The sequence below is a fragment of the Lampris incognitus genome, chromosome 10 (genome assembly GCF_029633865.1).
Source record: "Lampris incognitus isolate fLamInc1 chromosome 10, fLamInc1.hap2, whole genome shotgun sequence".
NCBI lineage: Eukaryota > Metazoa > Chordata > Actinopteri > Lampriformes > Lampridae > Lampris > Lampris incognitus.
In genome coordinates, this window is record NC_079220.1 from 47,118,913 (window position 1) to 47,136,250 (window position 17,338).

The window sequence follows — 17,338 nt, forward strand, 5'->3', positions numbered from 1 at the left end:
ATTATTAGGCTGTTATTATTATTATTATTATGTATTATTTCTTATTATTATTATTGGTATTATTACTATTATTATTATTATTATTATTATTAAAGAAGAACATCAAAGGATGTAAGGTAGCACTCATCAAATGAAAAAAAAGACACAATTCTCTATTTTACCATTTCATTGTTTGGCATCAGTCATTAACTTGGCCGGGTGGTCTTCTTCAGAAACCTTAATGACTGATGCCAAACAATAAAATGGTGAAATAGAGGACTGCCTCTGTTATTTTCTTACCATTTGGTGAGTGTTACCTTACATCCTTTGATGTTCGTCTTTGATTCATGTTTTTGGTTTAGCACCTCCACAAGCCTTTAGTTTTTTGAGAAGCACATATTATTATTATTGGGCAATTAGCCTATTGTGTAAGGTAGGCGGCCCCCGTTGATGGATACTTTGTGCTGGTCCTAAATTTCAAGTCCTGGTCTAAGTTCTCTGCCTAAAAAGTTCATCATTAAAGTCTTTTTGAAAGAAAGTCTGCCAAGTGATTTAATATGGAAAACGAACTGCAAAGTAACAAGAAAGTGGCTGAAGCGTCCAGTGCTGTGCAAATTGAACTTTGAGCGAAGGTGGAAATGGCTAGGTTATACTGGTAGGCGGGCCTACTGCAAGACAAACTTGCGTTGGTTGCCGACTGTCCATGCTGAGCCGGAGAGCCAACTAACTAGGCCTACTGCAGTAAATATTGGTAAGAAATAACAATAAAGCAAATTACAGCCTCCTCTATAGGCCGAATTTGGATACACACTCAAGGTGGCCTGCGATATACAACAGCCAACAATGGTAATACGGCCTAATTTAATCAGCGGAGGAATAGATTATCGTAGCCTACATCTCAGCCTTGACCCCAGTTTTTATTATTTTGGACCCGTTAAGGAAATTAATTTGCAAAAAGGGTTCTAAGTTCCCCGGTTTGTTCCTCGATTGGCAATAGCGGGGAATATAGGACCCTTTATTTGGAAAAAGGTCCTATGTTCCCCTGGAAACAGCGGGGAATATAGGACCCTTTTTCCAAAAGAGGGTCCTATGTTCCCCGGTGTCTATTGCAACGGGGATTATAGGACCTTTTTAGGGGAAAACGGGGAATATGGGACCCTTTTTTTTCGAAAGGGTCCTATGTTCCCCGATCGGGGAACATAGGACCCGGGGAATATAGGACCCGGGGACTATAGGCACGGCCCCCACACATTCATACCTAGGGATGATTTAGTATGGCTGATTCACCTGACCCACATGTATGGACTGTGGGAGGAAACCGGAGCAAACCCATGCAGACAGAACATACAAACTCCACACAGAGGACGACCCAGGATGACGCCCCCAAGGTTGGACTACCCCGGGGGTTAAACCCAGGACCTTCTTGCTGTGAAGCGACCACCCTAACTACTGCGCCACTGTGCTGCCTTGATGGAAATATATGATTTACATATTAGTTTTTCTGCAGAACGTTAATCAAGAGATCATATTCAAATGGACACCCAAGGTCTGTAGGTTGTGTAGGACACTAGGAAACCCACTACTTTAAACTCAAAATATGCATGACTGAGTTGGTAGTCCTTCCAAAGATCATGTTATCATTCATCCATCCATCCATCCATTATCTGAACCGCTTATCCTGCTCACAGTGATGCTAGAGCCTATCCCAGCAATCATTGGGCAGCAGGCAGGGAGGCACCTTGGACAGGCCATCACAAGACACACACACACACACACACACACACACACACACACACACACACACACACACACACACACACACACACACACACACACACACACACACACACACACACACACATTAGTATGGCCAATTCACCTGACCCACATGTCTGGACTGTGGGAGGAAACCGGAGCAAACCCATGCAGACACGGGGAGAACATACAAAGTCCACACAGAGGACGACGCCCCCGAGGTTGGACTACCCCGGGGCTCGAACCCACGACCTTCTTGCTGTGAGGCGACCGCGCTACCCACTGCGCCACTGTGCTGCCCGTTCTTGTCATTATTTCATTATCATTATAGTTGGTGTTGGTAGTAATGGAGTTATAGGTGCATTAAGTAATATACAAATGTATATTAAACACGCTAAGCTCAAGATGTGGGGCGCTTAATAAACCAGCGTCATCCTGACAAAAGGCAGCGCTGCACTGCGACGGGCCATGCAATGGCAAAACCGTGGCTCACCGGCCCCTAATTTCATGCAGCTGTTACCATAGCTGATTAAAATCGCTTAAGACTTTAATTTGGGGATTATCCCGTTGAGTTTTGCTCGTCAGATCTGTTATATCACATCGGGTTACCGTGATGGCACGGCGCCATAACAGTAAAGCGACGCCATTGGCAACGCCGGTAACGCGAAAGCAGGAACTATATTTGTCCCGCGCGGAGTAGCGGTCCCTCGAAAGGCGTGGTGAGGGTGGGAAAGGAGGCGGAGTAATACCACCCCGGACCAGAGGCTGAGGCTGAGAGACGAAAAGTTTCTCTAAAGTTCCCAAGCGGAGGTCCACCGAGACGCACAGCAGCCGCGGCCGTGCTGCGGAGGATATTAACGGGACTGGATCTACGCTTTTTGCCTTGTTTTGGGGGGGGGATCGGGATTAGATGTAGACAAACTTCGGGAAGATCCCCAGTCAATCGTGGAACTTGTAAAAAAAATTTTCTCCACCCGAACTTGTAAAGGATGTATTACTGTTAATAATACAGCTGAAGCGTTGGAAACTTTTCCCACCGAAATGGAAGGGAATATTCCATGGATAATCTTTTCATTTTTATTGCTTGTTCATAACTGTGAAGGTAAGACACTTATATTACTTGTGAAATGTCCGTCGCGTCCTTGCAGAAGGTGTTTCCTTACGTCTGGGGAAAGCCCGCTTGGACCTTAGGAGTATGGTCCCTTATTAAGCAGCGGCGCGACCATCCTCGGTTAGCTAACTAGCGCCCCGGCGTCGTGCGCACACGCTACGCTGATATGCACACAGAGGAAGTAACTTTGCTTCATTTAACAACATTTTCCCAGTTGACTTTTTCCCGTTATTTTTTCCTTTCTTTTTTAATTCGGAGAGATGGTCTGAAAAAAAACGGTTTTGAAAGATCGCCACGGACGTTGACGAGGAGGTCGCATCACTTTGACAAAAATGTTGCCGACAACTTCAATGGAAAACCAAAGCCCCGTGACCCAAGTTGAACTTAGATTTTACTTTACCGCCCGCGCGTGCGGTACGTTGATCCGGTTCCGTGGGGGAGACTCGCGGTCGTCTCAGCGGATGACACAGTGCGGCGTTCACGCGAGCGGGATTTAAACTTGATTTCCCAAGTTTTGGTTTTCGGTTTGTGGAGGACGCTGTGGCCTCGTGGTTCCTCTAGTCCGGCATTGCACACGTTTGGGGGCGCAGGATGAGAGTGTGTGAAGCCCTAATGAAGGGGGCGATGAGCCGCAGCTTACTCCCTCCTTTTCTGAACAAAGAGCTTGAAACAATTGAGCTTCTTTTTTTGTGTGGCGGAGTTGCCGAGTTTACTGTGTTTTAACCAAAGGCTTCGTATGCAAACTTTGCCTGAACGTACTCGGTTCTCCATCTTAAGTTAATGATCAAATCGTTGAGCTTCTGGTGCTGCATGCGAGAGTATCTCCTCTGCACAGCACAAAGATGGTGTGTCCATGCTCCCGTGCACAACCGCTCATCTTAGCGTCACACTGCGTCTGCATCCCAGAAAACGCAACACTTAACAAGCCTGTTTTATCGAAAAAGACAAAGAAATAACAAAACCCGAGATTTCCGCGAAATGCCCCAAGTTGGAAGATCAACCGAACAACGACAGCAGTGAAATCTTAGTGAGTTCAGTGAATCGTGACATGGGAGTCTTCTTTCTTTTTTTTAGTTCTTGTATTAGACAGCATGACATCAAGTGAACCGGACAGGAACCGGTTGAGTCGAGTTACGCTGGTCTTCCTAATCAATTTCTCCATTTCCCACAGGATTCCGCTGCGTGGATAAATACAAGCCTTGTGAAAACGGAGGGACATGCATAGATTCTCCCTCTAGATGCATGTAAGTGGCCCATTTAAAGATGTCCAATGATGAGGCCTTCACACCAGGAAGTGCTGGGTTCATTTTATTCTCTGATGGTTAACAATCACAGCCTTTTACAAGCATTTATCTCAGGACAGGAAGTGTATGATTTGTGTGCAGAATGATTCGCAAGGCCTGGTTTTGTTAGTTGTTTCCTCCAAGTGATATGGGATCGATGTTGATAGACTACTGTAGCATATATATGACACACTCCTTCTCTGACGAATAAGCCAACAGGTATACTCCCAAAAGATAAGGGTAATTAATTGGTCCTACAGTGTGAATGTAAGTAATAAAGACGGTTAACATCAGCCAGCCTCGACATGTTTGGCTCAAACACACAGCTCTTGCACCTGTTGAGCAACTTTGTCAAACATAAATTTCAGCATTAAGCTTCCCACAGCATGACAGTTTTGCCCATTACTCACACCATTCCCCCCCTTGCTTTGTATCCTGAATACTCCAAATGTTTGCTGTATCTCTTGGTTTCATGCCTTTAATTCTTTTTTGCTAGTACGGTAAATTACTTTTTTTTTTACTTATTCATATTTCTGCCCACTTTAAACCTTTGTTTATTTATTTATTTTGACGGAGCCCTCACATCTTTTACAGTGACAAGGCCTTTGTTTCTCAGATTGGTGAGGGGTGTGTGTGGGGAAACCGTTACAATAGTGAAGCCAAGTACCCCACAATGACTTGCCTTGGGGCCGGGGGGGGGGGGGGTTAAACCCTTTAGCTTAAGAAACATGCAGTAGTATTTCAGATGGTGGCGATACTATCATTGATGGAACATTAACTGGTTGGGTGCCAGCTGCTTCACCCCCAACAAAGTACATTTATTGCTTTATTGCCAAAACCTTTGGCTAGCAACAGTTTGGTTATGAGTATTGCACTTATCAAAAGTAAAGATGAAGGCAAGTAATTGTCGAATTCTGTTTTAACTGGACTGCATATATTTGCGTCCGGTAAACACAGGATATTGTAAAATTTCAACAACTAGCCAATGAGTAACTTGGCTGGATGTGGCTAGTAACGGCCACCAAAAAATTCCTACATTCTTCAATCATTAGCTCGAGTCAGGGTGGGTGAGTGTTTTTAAGTGGGTAAGTAAATCGTTTGCGGCCAGGTTTTTTGTAAGTTTCTTTCCTTTATATTGGTGCATTTTTCTGGGTGACTTGTTTAATATCCATGACAAACCGAACTACATTCTCACCTCCTAGAAAAATGTCAATCCTAGAGAAAACCAACCAAAAGAAACATTTTAACATGGGCCTAGTATACAAATGAATCTCCAGATTTAATGTGGTCCCTCTAGTGTTTGCTTTTGGGAGACCTTTGTTTGGACATGCTTCATGTTCATCTTGGATGTTATTGTGTACATGTATGTTAGGGAGAGGGAGATGTGTACTATATGTAATGATCTGCTGGTTCAGTGCCAGGAACCAGGCACACCAGAGTGCGAGGGAAGGGATTTCCATGGGAAAGGAGACACCAAATGTCATACCACACACTGTGGTAACAGTACCATTGCAGGGTAGGGTAGCGGAGCGGAGCACAGCCGCATGAGAGTGGTCAGACCAGTCCTAGACAGAGGTGAGCGGTGGCGCCACCCCTCCTCCTTTACCCCTGGGAGCATAGAGAAACAAGAGATGCAAAAACAGCAGAAAAGATCCTTTCTTCCACCAGATACCTGGTTGAAACCTGGCACTGCTACGTCAGGGTGGAGCGAGAGAGAGAGAAGAAAGGGACACTGCAAAGTGAGGCAGATAAGAAGTTGAAAGAGAGAAAGGAAAAAGCAGAGCTAGGTACAGGTGTAGACACTAGTACTGAATTTGGGGAGCTTGTGGAATACCCAACATTTCATTCAAAATAACTGATGATATTGTAATTGTGTGTTCCTCTGTCGACAATAAAACCAGTTTTATTTCCTTCTTCTTGCAGCACAGAGATTCTCAAGTGACAGTAACGGTGTGTGTGTGTGTGTTTGTGTGTGTGACAACAACCATTGTCTCCGTCCCAGATACCAAAGTATCCTCTGTCTTTGCAAACATGAAAATGATACCGCACTATACGTTCGGCATGCCAAGTCTCCCAAAGATCTCTCTATGGCTGAGTCTTCTCTGCCTCATCCAGTCTTTTTAATGATCCCTCACCATTTTGCTGCCCCTCCCCATATAACTGACCAAAGGTCTCAGACCAGAGCAGTTGATAGGGGATTACAGGACTAATCCTCTGTAACCTGTTGCACTGAACAGGACTGTCAGTGTATGTAGGATGAGGTTGACAAATGGGTTAAATGGCAGGTGGAAAAAGCGCTGTAACTGACACCTACTGATGCTGCAACCAGTGGTTCAAGGCAAGGTTTGAATCTTGGTACTTTTGAGTCTTCAGCTTGCCATGTTGCAGCAGTCAAGTCAATTAACATCAATTTCAGCTAGTTTTTCCTCACTCGTTGCCCTCCCTCACCAACATTTAATAATAATTTTAACATCTTCTGGTTGAGCAGAGAATGTATTTCTCGCCTTTTGTGTCGTACAAATAAGAGTCTAAATGTCCAGCAACAGCTGCTTGTACTTGACAGCGAGGGACCGCAAGAGTGTCACAGATAGTGCTGCTTTCTAGGTGAGCAGTCAGGAAGTCCAGATGAAGAGCCGCGGGCCCCTCGGCTCCGCCCGGCGTGTGGAATGTGCCACCCTGGAGAGGGCTGCAGTGGCGAGCCTGGAGGGGAGATAATTAGGCAGATTGAGAGAGAGGGATGTCATTCAGAGAGGATCCAGCTGGAAGGATTGGGTGGGGGCATTGGCGGGGGGCGGTTAATGGGGGAAAGGGTTAAGGGGGTTGGGGGAGTTGGAGGGGGGTGTCCTCAGAGGACAGCTGGTGGATGTTGTGATGGTAATCCAGTGAAGTCAGATCTTAACAAAGGGGAAGCGTAGGGCCAGGTGCTGCCATTGAGCAGTCTGCTGCCCCCATGCTGTGGGAGACAAGCTCGTGGAGGAGTGGAGCCTGTAGCCCAGGGATCTCCCCGGCACATGTTCCCTCTCTCACAGCGCAGCGGCAAAGGGGACCACTCTGTCTTTGTGTGGCTGGCTGTCCGGCTCCAACAGCTCATCCTCTGTCTGTCCCACCAAGCTCGCGGTAGAAGGAAGGTCCCCGATGAGGGCCAGCTCTTTACTCTCGAATCTGCTGTATTAAAGTGAAGAAGAACGTCTTGTATGCTGTGTGGGGCCGGCAAGCGGATACAGTGGCCCTCTGTATGTTATTAATGTCTCGGTCTTGACCCTTAGTGACAGAGTGAGCCTATAAATTGTGAGAGTTGTCTTTCAGTGACCCAGTGGCAACTCCCAGCCTCTTAGGACATGATGAAGGGGGACAGCTTTTGAGTTTGATAGGGAGCAGACACTTCAGCCACTGTGGACTGACTCCACATGAGTCCTGCGAATTTCTCTGCGAAAAAAAAGTTTTTGTGTATGCGTCTGCATTTTAAATTCATTCATGCACTGAAAATCTGGAAGATTTGAATTTGGACTTCTCAGAGGAGGGCTGTCCTTGTGAGAATGTAGCAACTACAATTGAATGTACATTTTTCTGTCAAAAAGAGATGGGAGGAAGATGTGCATTGCTTTTGAGCGGCAACATTTTGGTATGAAGGGGCAATTCACACACATCCCGGGGCACATGTTTACTGATAGACCGTAGCAAAGCGACACAGATTATATTGTTGGCTTGGTTCAGAGCACCTCAGGGCGACTGTTTTCTTTGGTGTCTATGGTGGATTAGAGAGGAATGCTTAGTAAGATTCCTCCTGTCCCCCTGTAGGCTTCAGGTTATTGTCCACAACTCCCATCCACCTCCCTCCCCCTGACAGCAGCCCCCTCAGGAATGCCTCAGACAATACTGTCAGCATGGTTTCATTGAAAGCGGGATGTTTGTGATGACTTGTTTGATTTGCAATTAGCCACTCCGCCGTTTTGTGAGTCGACGTGAGGCTAAAGCCCATATCACTCACGTTTTGCTGACAAGCAGATGGAGCCATCGGTCATGCTAGCATCCAGCAAGTTAGAGAGGGAGGTGAGAGAAGGAGGGCCTACATCTGAGAGGAGATGAGTAGTATCTGACAATAGGGCTTAAACCATCATAGGGAGGAGAGAGAGAGCAAGAGAGAGAGAGAGTGAGTGAGTGTGTGTTAAGAAGGGGGGTCCGTTGCCCCCTCTTCTCTCTGGGTCATGACTGGAGCTTGGGAGTTAAGGTTCCCAGGCCCCATCACAGGAAGTGGCACCTACTGACCTCCAAGCACTGCGCACATCCGGTCTTATCTGTTCAGGCCACCAGATCTCTCATTAGTCTCATCTTCTTCTCTTTTTTTTTGTTTTTTGCCCAATTCTTCCACTATCTCCATCACTGACTGCATGTCGTAATTAAGTCACATCAAATCAAAGTTTTTCTTTTGTCAAATGCACAGAAACAGTAAAGCCTACTAACAGTAGTTGGCAGCAAAGAAATGCTTGATTCATAAACTGAATCAAATAAAGATGCAGCATTTTCAAACTACGTGCGGTGGGTGACCCTTGCATTACTACTGCGATCCAGTCGCATTCAACATTTACGAACAGAACAGTTTCTACGTGGACAATTATGCATACATCTGCTTAGGTACAAACAGGCGGTCCTGATCCGTGTCAGACTTTACATCATCTACGTCTTGCGGAGGTCTAGCGGAAATGTATGTATTATTAGTCATTTTGGAGTCTGTGTCTGTCTAAACCACATGCTTAGATAGGGATAAGCGTGTCTCTGAAGTCTCATCCCCCCGGTGTTTGTCTTCATCTGGAAGACGATGACTTCTGAAGAGACATGCAGGCGGGCCTAATCAGAATAAGTAGTCAGGAGGAGGAGGAGGAGGAGGAGGAGGCAGCTCTCACCCCGCCAAAGAGGAAGGGATAGGGTCATCTCTCAGACTGCTGCAGGAAAAGAGATGCACTTTTCCGCAAAGCAAACTTTTCCACGACTATGTGGAAAGCCGGACAACTTTTCGCCAGCATTTAATCCTTCACCACAGAGAAACAAAGCAGATTCCTCACACTGTGGTTGTTTGTTTTGGTGTTTATAAGATGTCGCGGGCAATGAGAAGGGCCGCACCCTTTATCTCAAACTCCTGCTTTATCTCCTACTGCAGCCCAACAATGTAAGTGCCATGTAAACAAACCCCTTTCAGGCCTTGCACACACGTGTGTGAGAATTTGTGCTGGCCTCGATCACTCTGTGTGTCAGTTTCTGTCAAAACTGGTAAATTGTGAGCGTGTTGCCCTAGTTCTTGTGCAGCATTACTAATAGAGGAAATTCATTGTGAATAGCACAACCACGTACGTAGACTGCTGAAAGTTGAGACATCACATGCTGTCAGATTAATGTTATTCTTTAACCGATTAAAGTGAAAATGCTCCAAAAATTAGAGACAGGCTTTGTAGTTGATTTCCTAAGATTGGAGAAAAAAAAAGGCCATTCTTTTTAAACGTCCTTTTCAAAGTTTTTCCAAAAGTCTGGTTCAGTTTAGGTGGCGGGGTGGGGTTTTTGTGGTCGACTTCAATGAAAAATGCTTTGAACGACCTCGACTCTTGGATTCACGCAATGTGGTTATGGGAAAATGTGTTGCCATTCCAGAAATGTCAGGGAATACATTATTTTTTTCCTCCAATCTGCTGTCATTTTAGGCAAAATCGCACATCGGTTTGCTGTGTACCTGACCTGCAGATTGTTTTCTCATTAAGGTGAAACAGCTTTTTATGCAGTCCCCATAGCCAGGAAAGTGCCAGTATTTATAGTTTTCTTGAGTAATCAACAAACTCGGTACTATGAGATCAAGTCTCGTGGAAGAGGGCACATGGACAGCCTGCCTGTCTTTTTATTCTGATTCATATTTCAGTCCCTCAAAGAGAAGGTTAATTGTCCTAACTAATGTTCACATGATTAATATTCATGCAATGGGGGGGGACTAGAAACCTCCCTTCTGGAGATTTCAATACCTCCATTGTCTGTCTGAGCACCATTGTTGAATTAAACTTTGGACTTTGAACTGTGAAATGCTCAAACACATACACACACCCTTTTTAGAGGTGAGCATACTCAAACGCAAGCTTGAATTGACCCAACTGCACTCAGCGCTACCTGCACATATATAATGTATACGCAGGGGATCACTGCTCTAAACTGTCGTGATGGAACTCTGTCTCCTTCTCTATCCGACACCCCAACATCCCCTGTTTTCTTTTTTCTCTCTCTTCTTTCTCTTTCTCTCTCTCTCTTTCTCTCTCTCTCTCTCTGTCTCTCTGTCTCTGTCTCTCTGTCTCTGTCCCTCTCTGTGCTACTGTGGGTTACTGTTGCCAGGCTACAGCGCAGGCCTGTTGGTCCGTATAAGCTCAGGCTTGAAAGACTGGCTGTTTGGGTCACTGCCCCCTCCCCTCTACCTTCACACAAAGGGGTTCTGACTACTTTAGTTCTTTTATTTGGGCCACAAAACTCTCCCCCAACCCCCCAATCTGGCTCTTTGCTGAGAAAGGGGGCGAGCCAAGCTGAGGAGAGCAGGGCTCAGCAGAAGACAAGGCTGCTTTGGGTGGGGGGTGGGCTCTTGTTGGCAGTGTGGTGTCAGTATGGGCTCTCACAAAAGAGTGGAGCTGGTTCCTGCTTGTGTGTGTTTGTATTAAAGGGGTTAGGGGAAGGGGGCTGTGCTGCAACCAAGGGAGAGAGATACTTTTGTAAGGGCTTCCTAAACGTTTCAAACACTTCTCCATCCCCACAACCCCGAAAATGTGTGGATGACTAAGTGTGTGTGTGTGTGTGTGGGGGGGGGGTAATATATAAATATGATAAATAAGAGTTTTTTGTTTGCCAAGTATGATCACCTACAAGGAATTTATCTTAAGTATAAATGCGAAAATATAATATGCATAAAAGTGTGATTGCAGAATATGTAAGTATGACCAGTGTTAGAGGCGTAACAGAATAGCGGTGTGCCATAAGTAGCCTATGCTAAGACCAGTTACTCAGATCCTGTAAACAACCTGTGATTCATGACCTCTTGTCATGAATGAGGGGTTAATGTTCTCTTGGCCGTGTTCATTTGTAAGGGAAATAATGCCACTCTATAAAGGGACACCGTCAGGCCTCCTGGGACGGAGAACTCCTCTTTACTTATTGCTTTGTGGACCGTGACAGCATATATGAACCGTGTCAGAGATTACAGCCTCCATGTCCACAGGTGAGCCACCCTCCGACCTCTGACTGAGGAGCTGCTATTGTGCAGGAGAGGATGAGGTCAGGTTACCTGCCACAATGACCCAGAGAACAGGAAAAGTGGCATTGTGTTACACGGGCAAAGAATAGGTGCTGGGAATCACACACATGAATCAAAATGAGCTGTGTTCTGCAAATGATTTTGATGTACTAGATCACTTACAATGGAGAAATGTTCTTCACAAAGAGTTGTGTCTTTTATTGCTCTCTCGTTTTCTATTTTAGTCATTTCTCAGTGGATCCGCACCTCTTTCGTGGGTTCACTATGCTACCGCTCCTCTGAAGCGAAGGCTGGTTGTAAGTTCTTGCTTGTGTTTGGGCGTGCAGTAAATGTGCATGTTTGAAGAGTGTTTTGCTTTGCTTCATTGCTGTGGTGAGATTTGTAGCAGAGAGTAACTCTTAATGCATGCGTTTGTGAATGAATATCCATTTTACTTCAGGACATGCAAAAGCGTGTGTGTGTGTGTGTGTGTGTGTGTGTGTATTTGTGCTGGTGTTACTACTCTGCCCTCCCCCCTGTGAGCAGAATATCGCAGTTGTTCTTGTGCAAAGTCGTGCAGAGCAGGCGACTGCTAGACACCCAGAGTTGCGTTGACAGATGTGGACAGATGCATGGTGCCGGAGGTCGCCGCAGCTGGCGTGAGTCCTCACATGTGTTGTGACGTGAGGAGATTACCCACTCTGGCCATTCCTTCACTGCACTCATAGACCCCCCCCCCTTGTCTGGTTGCTCTCTTCCTCAAAGGTCAGAAGTCGATGCTCATTAAATGCGACTCAGAGGCCCATTGCACAACAACAGCCCACACCTGCCATTCATATCCACAACATTTAGGGCCAGGCCCAGTCAGAGGTACAGTTCCTGCCCTTGCCATTCCCAGAAGCAGTGGAATCCACGGGGTTGAGAAGAGCCCTGATAAGGTGCCTTTCAGATGGTAACAGACAAAGTTGCGTGTCTCTCATAGTCTGCTGATAGCGGCTCTGATTTGTGTGTTGTGGGAGTAGCATGTTTGCAATAACTCAAGTCTGGACAAAAGAATGTGTGTTTTGGCTTCTCAACTCATTGTGTGTTTTGGAAAGGAGGGCAAATAATTTTCTCCTGCAATCCCTCTCCTTTGGCTAAACTCACAAACTCCCTAGCACACGTGTGATAAGAAAATGCAAATGCTCTTCATTCTCACCGTTGAGTCAAATGTTTTTGTTTTTGTGGGGGTTTTTTTGTGGGTTTTTTTTTTGTGTTTTTTTTTTTGCCAATACTAAAATACTTTAAAATCCTAAACTTCATAAATATACACAGATTTTTTTACCTCTGAATTTTTTTTTACATTTTCTCCGCTCTCCGTATTTAGATTGGAAAGTCAGCATCCTGGTCTTACTTCCTTCTATTCCAATACCAACCACACCCACGTTCACATGCGCACACCGTTTTCTAGAGGTTCTCTAAGTTATTCTCTGCCCATTGAGAGTTGTAATGGTCTCTGGAGTGGAACAACAGGCTGTAAAGACTGTAGCTCTTTGGCTTTCTTCAGCAGTCAAATGCCCAACGGTCCTAGAAATGTTTGACTGTCAGTCTGTGTTGTACTTTCTGGCCCTTCAAGCGGCTCTCTTCCTCAGTCCCTCCAAAGCCCTCTTTGTGCCACAACTCTGTTTAATTTTTTGGTGACACCCTAGATTCCAGACATAGTTAATTTGCCTCTAAATAAACCCAGCCAAGCCATGACAAATAGCCAAGAGGGCCGAGGGTTTGGACGGGGGCGGTGGGGTGGTTGGTAGGGTGTCAAGCTTGTTCGTTCGTCTGTGAGGTTACCAGGGCAACAGGGATGTGGGATTCAGAGTGAGTGCGAGTGTTTTCAGAGCGGGAGACGAGGGATTACAGGAAATATGACATGACATTCTCTCCGGACCAGAACCCTCCCCCTTCTCCTCATCCCCCTCCTCCTCTCTGCCAACCCCACCCATCCAAAGACATTCTCTCTGCAGCGGACCCCCACCCTCCCGGCACCGTCACTCCAGCCCTACCCTTGCTCCCCACAGCCTGACTGACATTATCATCACAATCAGATGGGGGACCTCTGACATTTGACCTCCCAGCGTGTGAGGAGGGAGGGCGAGCCAAGCCTGTGTTGAGGGGGGTGGCTGGGTGGGTACTGGATAGGTTGGGATGGGAGGGGGATGCTTTACAAGATGGAAGAGCGGCTGTGGTAACTGAGACCACTTTCTTTCAACATGGCCGCTCCGATGCTGCCTCCTTTTATCAGCCAGAAAAGGTCTCTGTGCCTCAGGTCCTGAACTTGTGGCATAACCTTCGCCACTGTATAATCTATAAAAATATATAACTAGAGCTAAACTATATATGGTTTCTGAATTATCATTGCAATATACATGTTTAATAGTCACTGTACTAGAGTTTAAATGTAAGAAAATTTGGTTCCGTCAGTCATGTTCTGCTAAATCTTGTTAAAACAAAATCTGGCAGCTTTGAAGAAAAATATTCTAGTACATCTGACAAATCATATAATGTCTGTTTTAATGACTTCTTGAACAACAGCCTTATTTCCCCTTTATAAAATCACCCTAGTCATTGCTAGAGTGATAAATTCTTTGCAAACTGAGGTTTGAAAGTGTCAAGCTGTGCATATCAGGTGAAATTATGTACCTCCTTTTTGTTCTTTAATATTACAATACATGCATAAAATCAAAAATATCACAATGTTGATTTTTTTTTTTTATTGTTCAGCCCCATCTATAATGACTTTTCCATAACAGCCTTGTAAAGGCTACAGGTGTCCTGGATTACTTGGAACAGTTGTCGTACATGGACAAAACTATCGTTTTTGGAGACATTTTCAACAAAAACGTCTGGACTGTGTTGGCCATGTGTCTCTGAGCATTTCTGTGGTCAGGCCTGCGTGTCTGCCTCCTCCACTCGGAGCCCCACAGCTCCTCTGTCCCACCATTGTCTTTGTTAAGCCTTTAAAGAATATAACAAAGAAAACTGAGTCGTGCAGAAGCACCAGTAAGGAAACAGTCCTGGGGTGGAGCTTGAGAAAGATCTTGGTTTTGTGTGCCTACCTGAACCAGCCTCAGGACTGCTGAGTTGAGGGGGAGGCAAGAGCCATGAACAGGTTGCCATGGGGTATGGGGGGGGGGGCTATTAAGGACACGCCCACAATAAAAGATGAGCTTACCTTAGTGATGTTGGTGCTCCTGTAACTTGGTGAAGAGGAAAACCCATTGTTGATCCTACCCAGGGGTCCCTCTGCAGTGAAAGAAGAGAGAGCGGGGGGGAGGCCACTAACCCAGCCGTCACTGCCCTGTCATCAGCATCAAATGGCCTGTTTGAAGAGGGAGCCTGTCCCCAGGCAACAGCTCCCAGCGCGGGTGTATGGTTACTAACTTGTACTTGCCTCTTTACCAGCCCCCCTCCCCCCCAGCCCAAACCATTTCCATGCCCTCCCGGGACCCCTGAAGAGCGCTATACGCGACCCTGTTTATGTGTTTATCTCTTCTTACTGGGCCATCCTTTAGGCCAGACCCAGTGTTTCATCAAGATAATGTTGTACTCTACTGGAGTACAATAAGTAGGACAATGAAGAAACTCCTTCCAGTGATTTAAAACAGTTTTCACTGCTCCCTGTCTAAAGTCTTCATTTTTCTCACGGCCTACTAATGTCAGAAGCTGTTGCCAGTGTCGGTGTTTCCATGCTGCTGTTTCTGGGTGTGTACTTTTTAATACATGAAGCCAGAAAAAAAGAGTTTTAAGTGCGGAAAAGCGGTAATAGTGGAGGAATGTGAGCTGACATGAGAGGTGAATCTTTCCAGCTGGAAATGACACAAGGAGAAGGAAACGTTCTCTTTCTGTTCGGCGAAGACAGAAAGACAAAGAAAGAGAAAGCCTCCATCTGTTTCTAAATGAAAAGGTTTGCGTGTGGGCCGCTGTGTGTATGCGTGTCTCGTTCCAGTGACAAACCTGTTGCATTTTCTTTCAATATTTATGAGGAAAATGAGTTCAAATCCAAACCCACCCAATCCATTACCAGAGGCTCAGAGGCCCAGGGGTCTTACCCCTGCCAGGCTATGAGTCAGGCAGCAGGCCTTGCCAAGATGTCATGGGAGCACTGGCTGCCAAAGCCCAGAACATTAAGGAACATGCTGAGAATGGGGCTGCTTTGGTTTTGGCTGGAAACTTGATGGATGTAGTTTCACAGAGCTGTCCTAAATGCCTCAGTTTATATTCTGTGTTAACCTGTAGGCCAAAGATGCTAACGTGTGTGTGTTTCCTATTTATTTTTTACACAGATGCCGGCCTGGCTACATTGGTCCTCTCTGTCAATACCTGGATCCCTGTCACCGCTCCCCGTGTCTGAATAGGGCAGCATGCAAAAGCCAAGTGGTCAACAGTATCCCACAATACACCTGTGTGTGCCAGAGAGGATTCAGAGGTACAACTAGGTGTATTTATCTGAAAAAAAATCTGTTTTTCTCTCTTTTTTTAAAATGAGAATAAAACCTTTCATAGTAATCAAGTTGAATTCACACTTAAATCTTCAGGCCAAGACTGCTCCCTCATAGATGCCTGTGCCACCAGTCCTTGTGCCAATGGTGCCCGCTGTGCCAATTGGAATAACCACTACAACTGTTCCTGCCCACCTGGCTTCCAGGGAAAGAACTGCCGCAATGACATTGACGAGTGCCGCAAGCTTGGCGTGTGCCTCAACGGCGGCCTCTGCATCAACACCCACGGGTCCTTCCGCTGCCAGTGCCCACCTGGGTACAGCGGGCGCACCTGTGAGGTGTCCACCCTCCCCTGCGCCCCATCCCAGTGCCTCAACGGGGGCACCTGCCGACAGACCAGTGACCACTCCTATGAGTGTGCCTGCCTGCCAGGTGGGCTAGCTGTAACCAACACGCCATCTCTTGCAACCATACACAAAAACACACACACAAACATCCAAAGCCAAACCAGAATCAGCAGGCAGAGCCCCTCCACCCCAATTGGCATTCACTGACCCTCAGCAGAGTGCTCGCAAGTCTTCCCAGTTTTCCCAGGCTGATGACGTAGCTGTTAGAGCTGCTGCTGGGTTTTTACTCCCCTATCCCAGGTCAGCTTCCTGTCTTCTATTAATAGCAGCTGATGGGAATTGAGCTTGGTGGGAGAGTTTAAGGAGGTAGCCCGCCCGCGCTTTGCCCCACTCTGGTTCACTACAGGCGGAATTTACTTTATGGGCCTTCTGGTTTCCCTCTGGGGAATAGACAGGAAGTGTCTCCTGCCTGGGAGGAAGTCATTGAAACGACGAGAGATTATAAAACAAGCAAACACTGCGGGGAGTGCAGGACCTCTGGAGCAGTGAGCGGTTATGCCTGGTGCTGGTGCGGTGTGGGAACTGTCATGAGAAGACGTAAACACTCAGACACCCACTGGACCTTTTTACTGCCCACTCAAACCCCACACCTCCACCAATGTGGGAAATTCAATTGAAGGCAGCGAGGCTTCTGGTGGATAGAACATAGGCCATGAGATCGTCATTTTTTTCTGCTACTTTTAATGTTTTGTAGTACAAAGATACAAGCCAACACAACACCTGAAGGGACTCTCCAACCCACACTCCCCTGACTCACCTCAAGGCCCAAAAAATGTAAAGGGGCAAAAAAAATATGAGCAAACAAATAAAAAGGAAAAAAGACTTGGCAGACAAACACACCAATCGATGTATGTTAATTTCTCATTATATGTGTTTATCTGTGTCTGTTAGTAACATCTTCTATCACTTATTTCTCTTCCATTACTCGCAGGGTTTGAGGGACACAACTGTGAGAATAATGTGGATGACTGCCCAGGCCACAGGTGTATGAATGTAGGGATATGTGTGGATGGAGTTAACACCTACAACTGCCAGTGTCCTCCAGAATGGACAGGTATGGAATGATTTATTCACAGAGTTAG

General features: G+C 46.1%; 1 protein-coding gene across 1 annotated transcript in view; it reads left to right on the forward strand.

Moving 5' to 3' along the window:
- The first annotated feature begins 2,555 nt into the window (after positions 1 to 2,555).
- notch3 (notch receptor 3) overlaps positions 2,556 to 17,338 on the forward strand; it is a 37,587-nt gene continuing 22,804 nt past the window's right edge. The window contains exons 1-5 of the mRNA XM_056287328.1: positions 2,556 to 2,836; positions 4,017 to 4,089; positions 15,694 to 15,836; positions 15,946 to 16,281; positions 17,188 to 17,310. Of these exons, the coding sequence (XP_056143303.1) occupies positions 2,776 to 2,836; positions 4,017 to 4,089; positions 15,694 to 15,836; positions 15,946 to 16,281; positions 17,188 to 17,310 (736 nt within the window). The 5' untranslated portion in view covers positions 2,556 to 2,775. The remainder of the gene's footprint in view (positions 2,837 to 4,016; positions 4,090 to 15,693; positions 15,837 to 15,945; positions 16,282 to 17,187; positions 17,311 to 17,338) is intronic.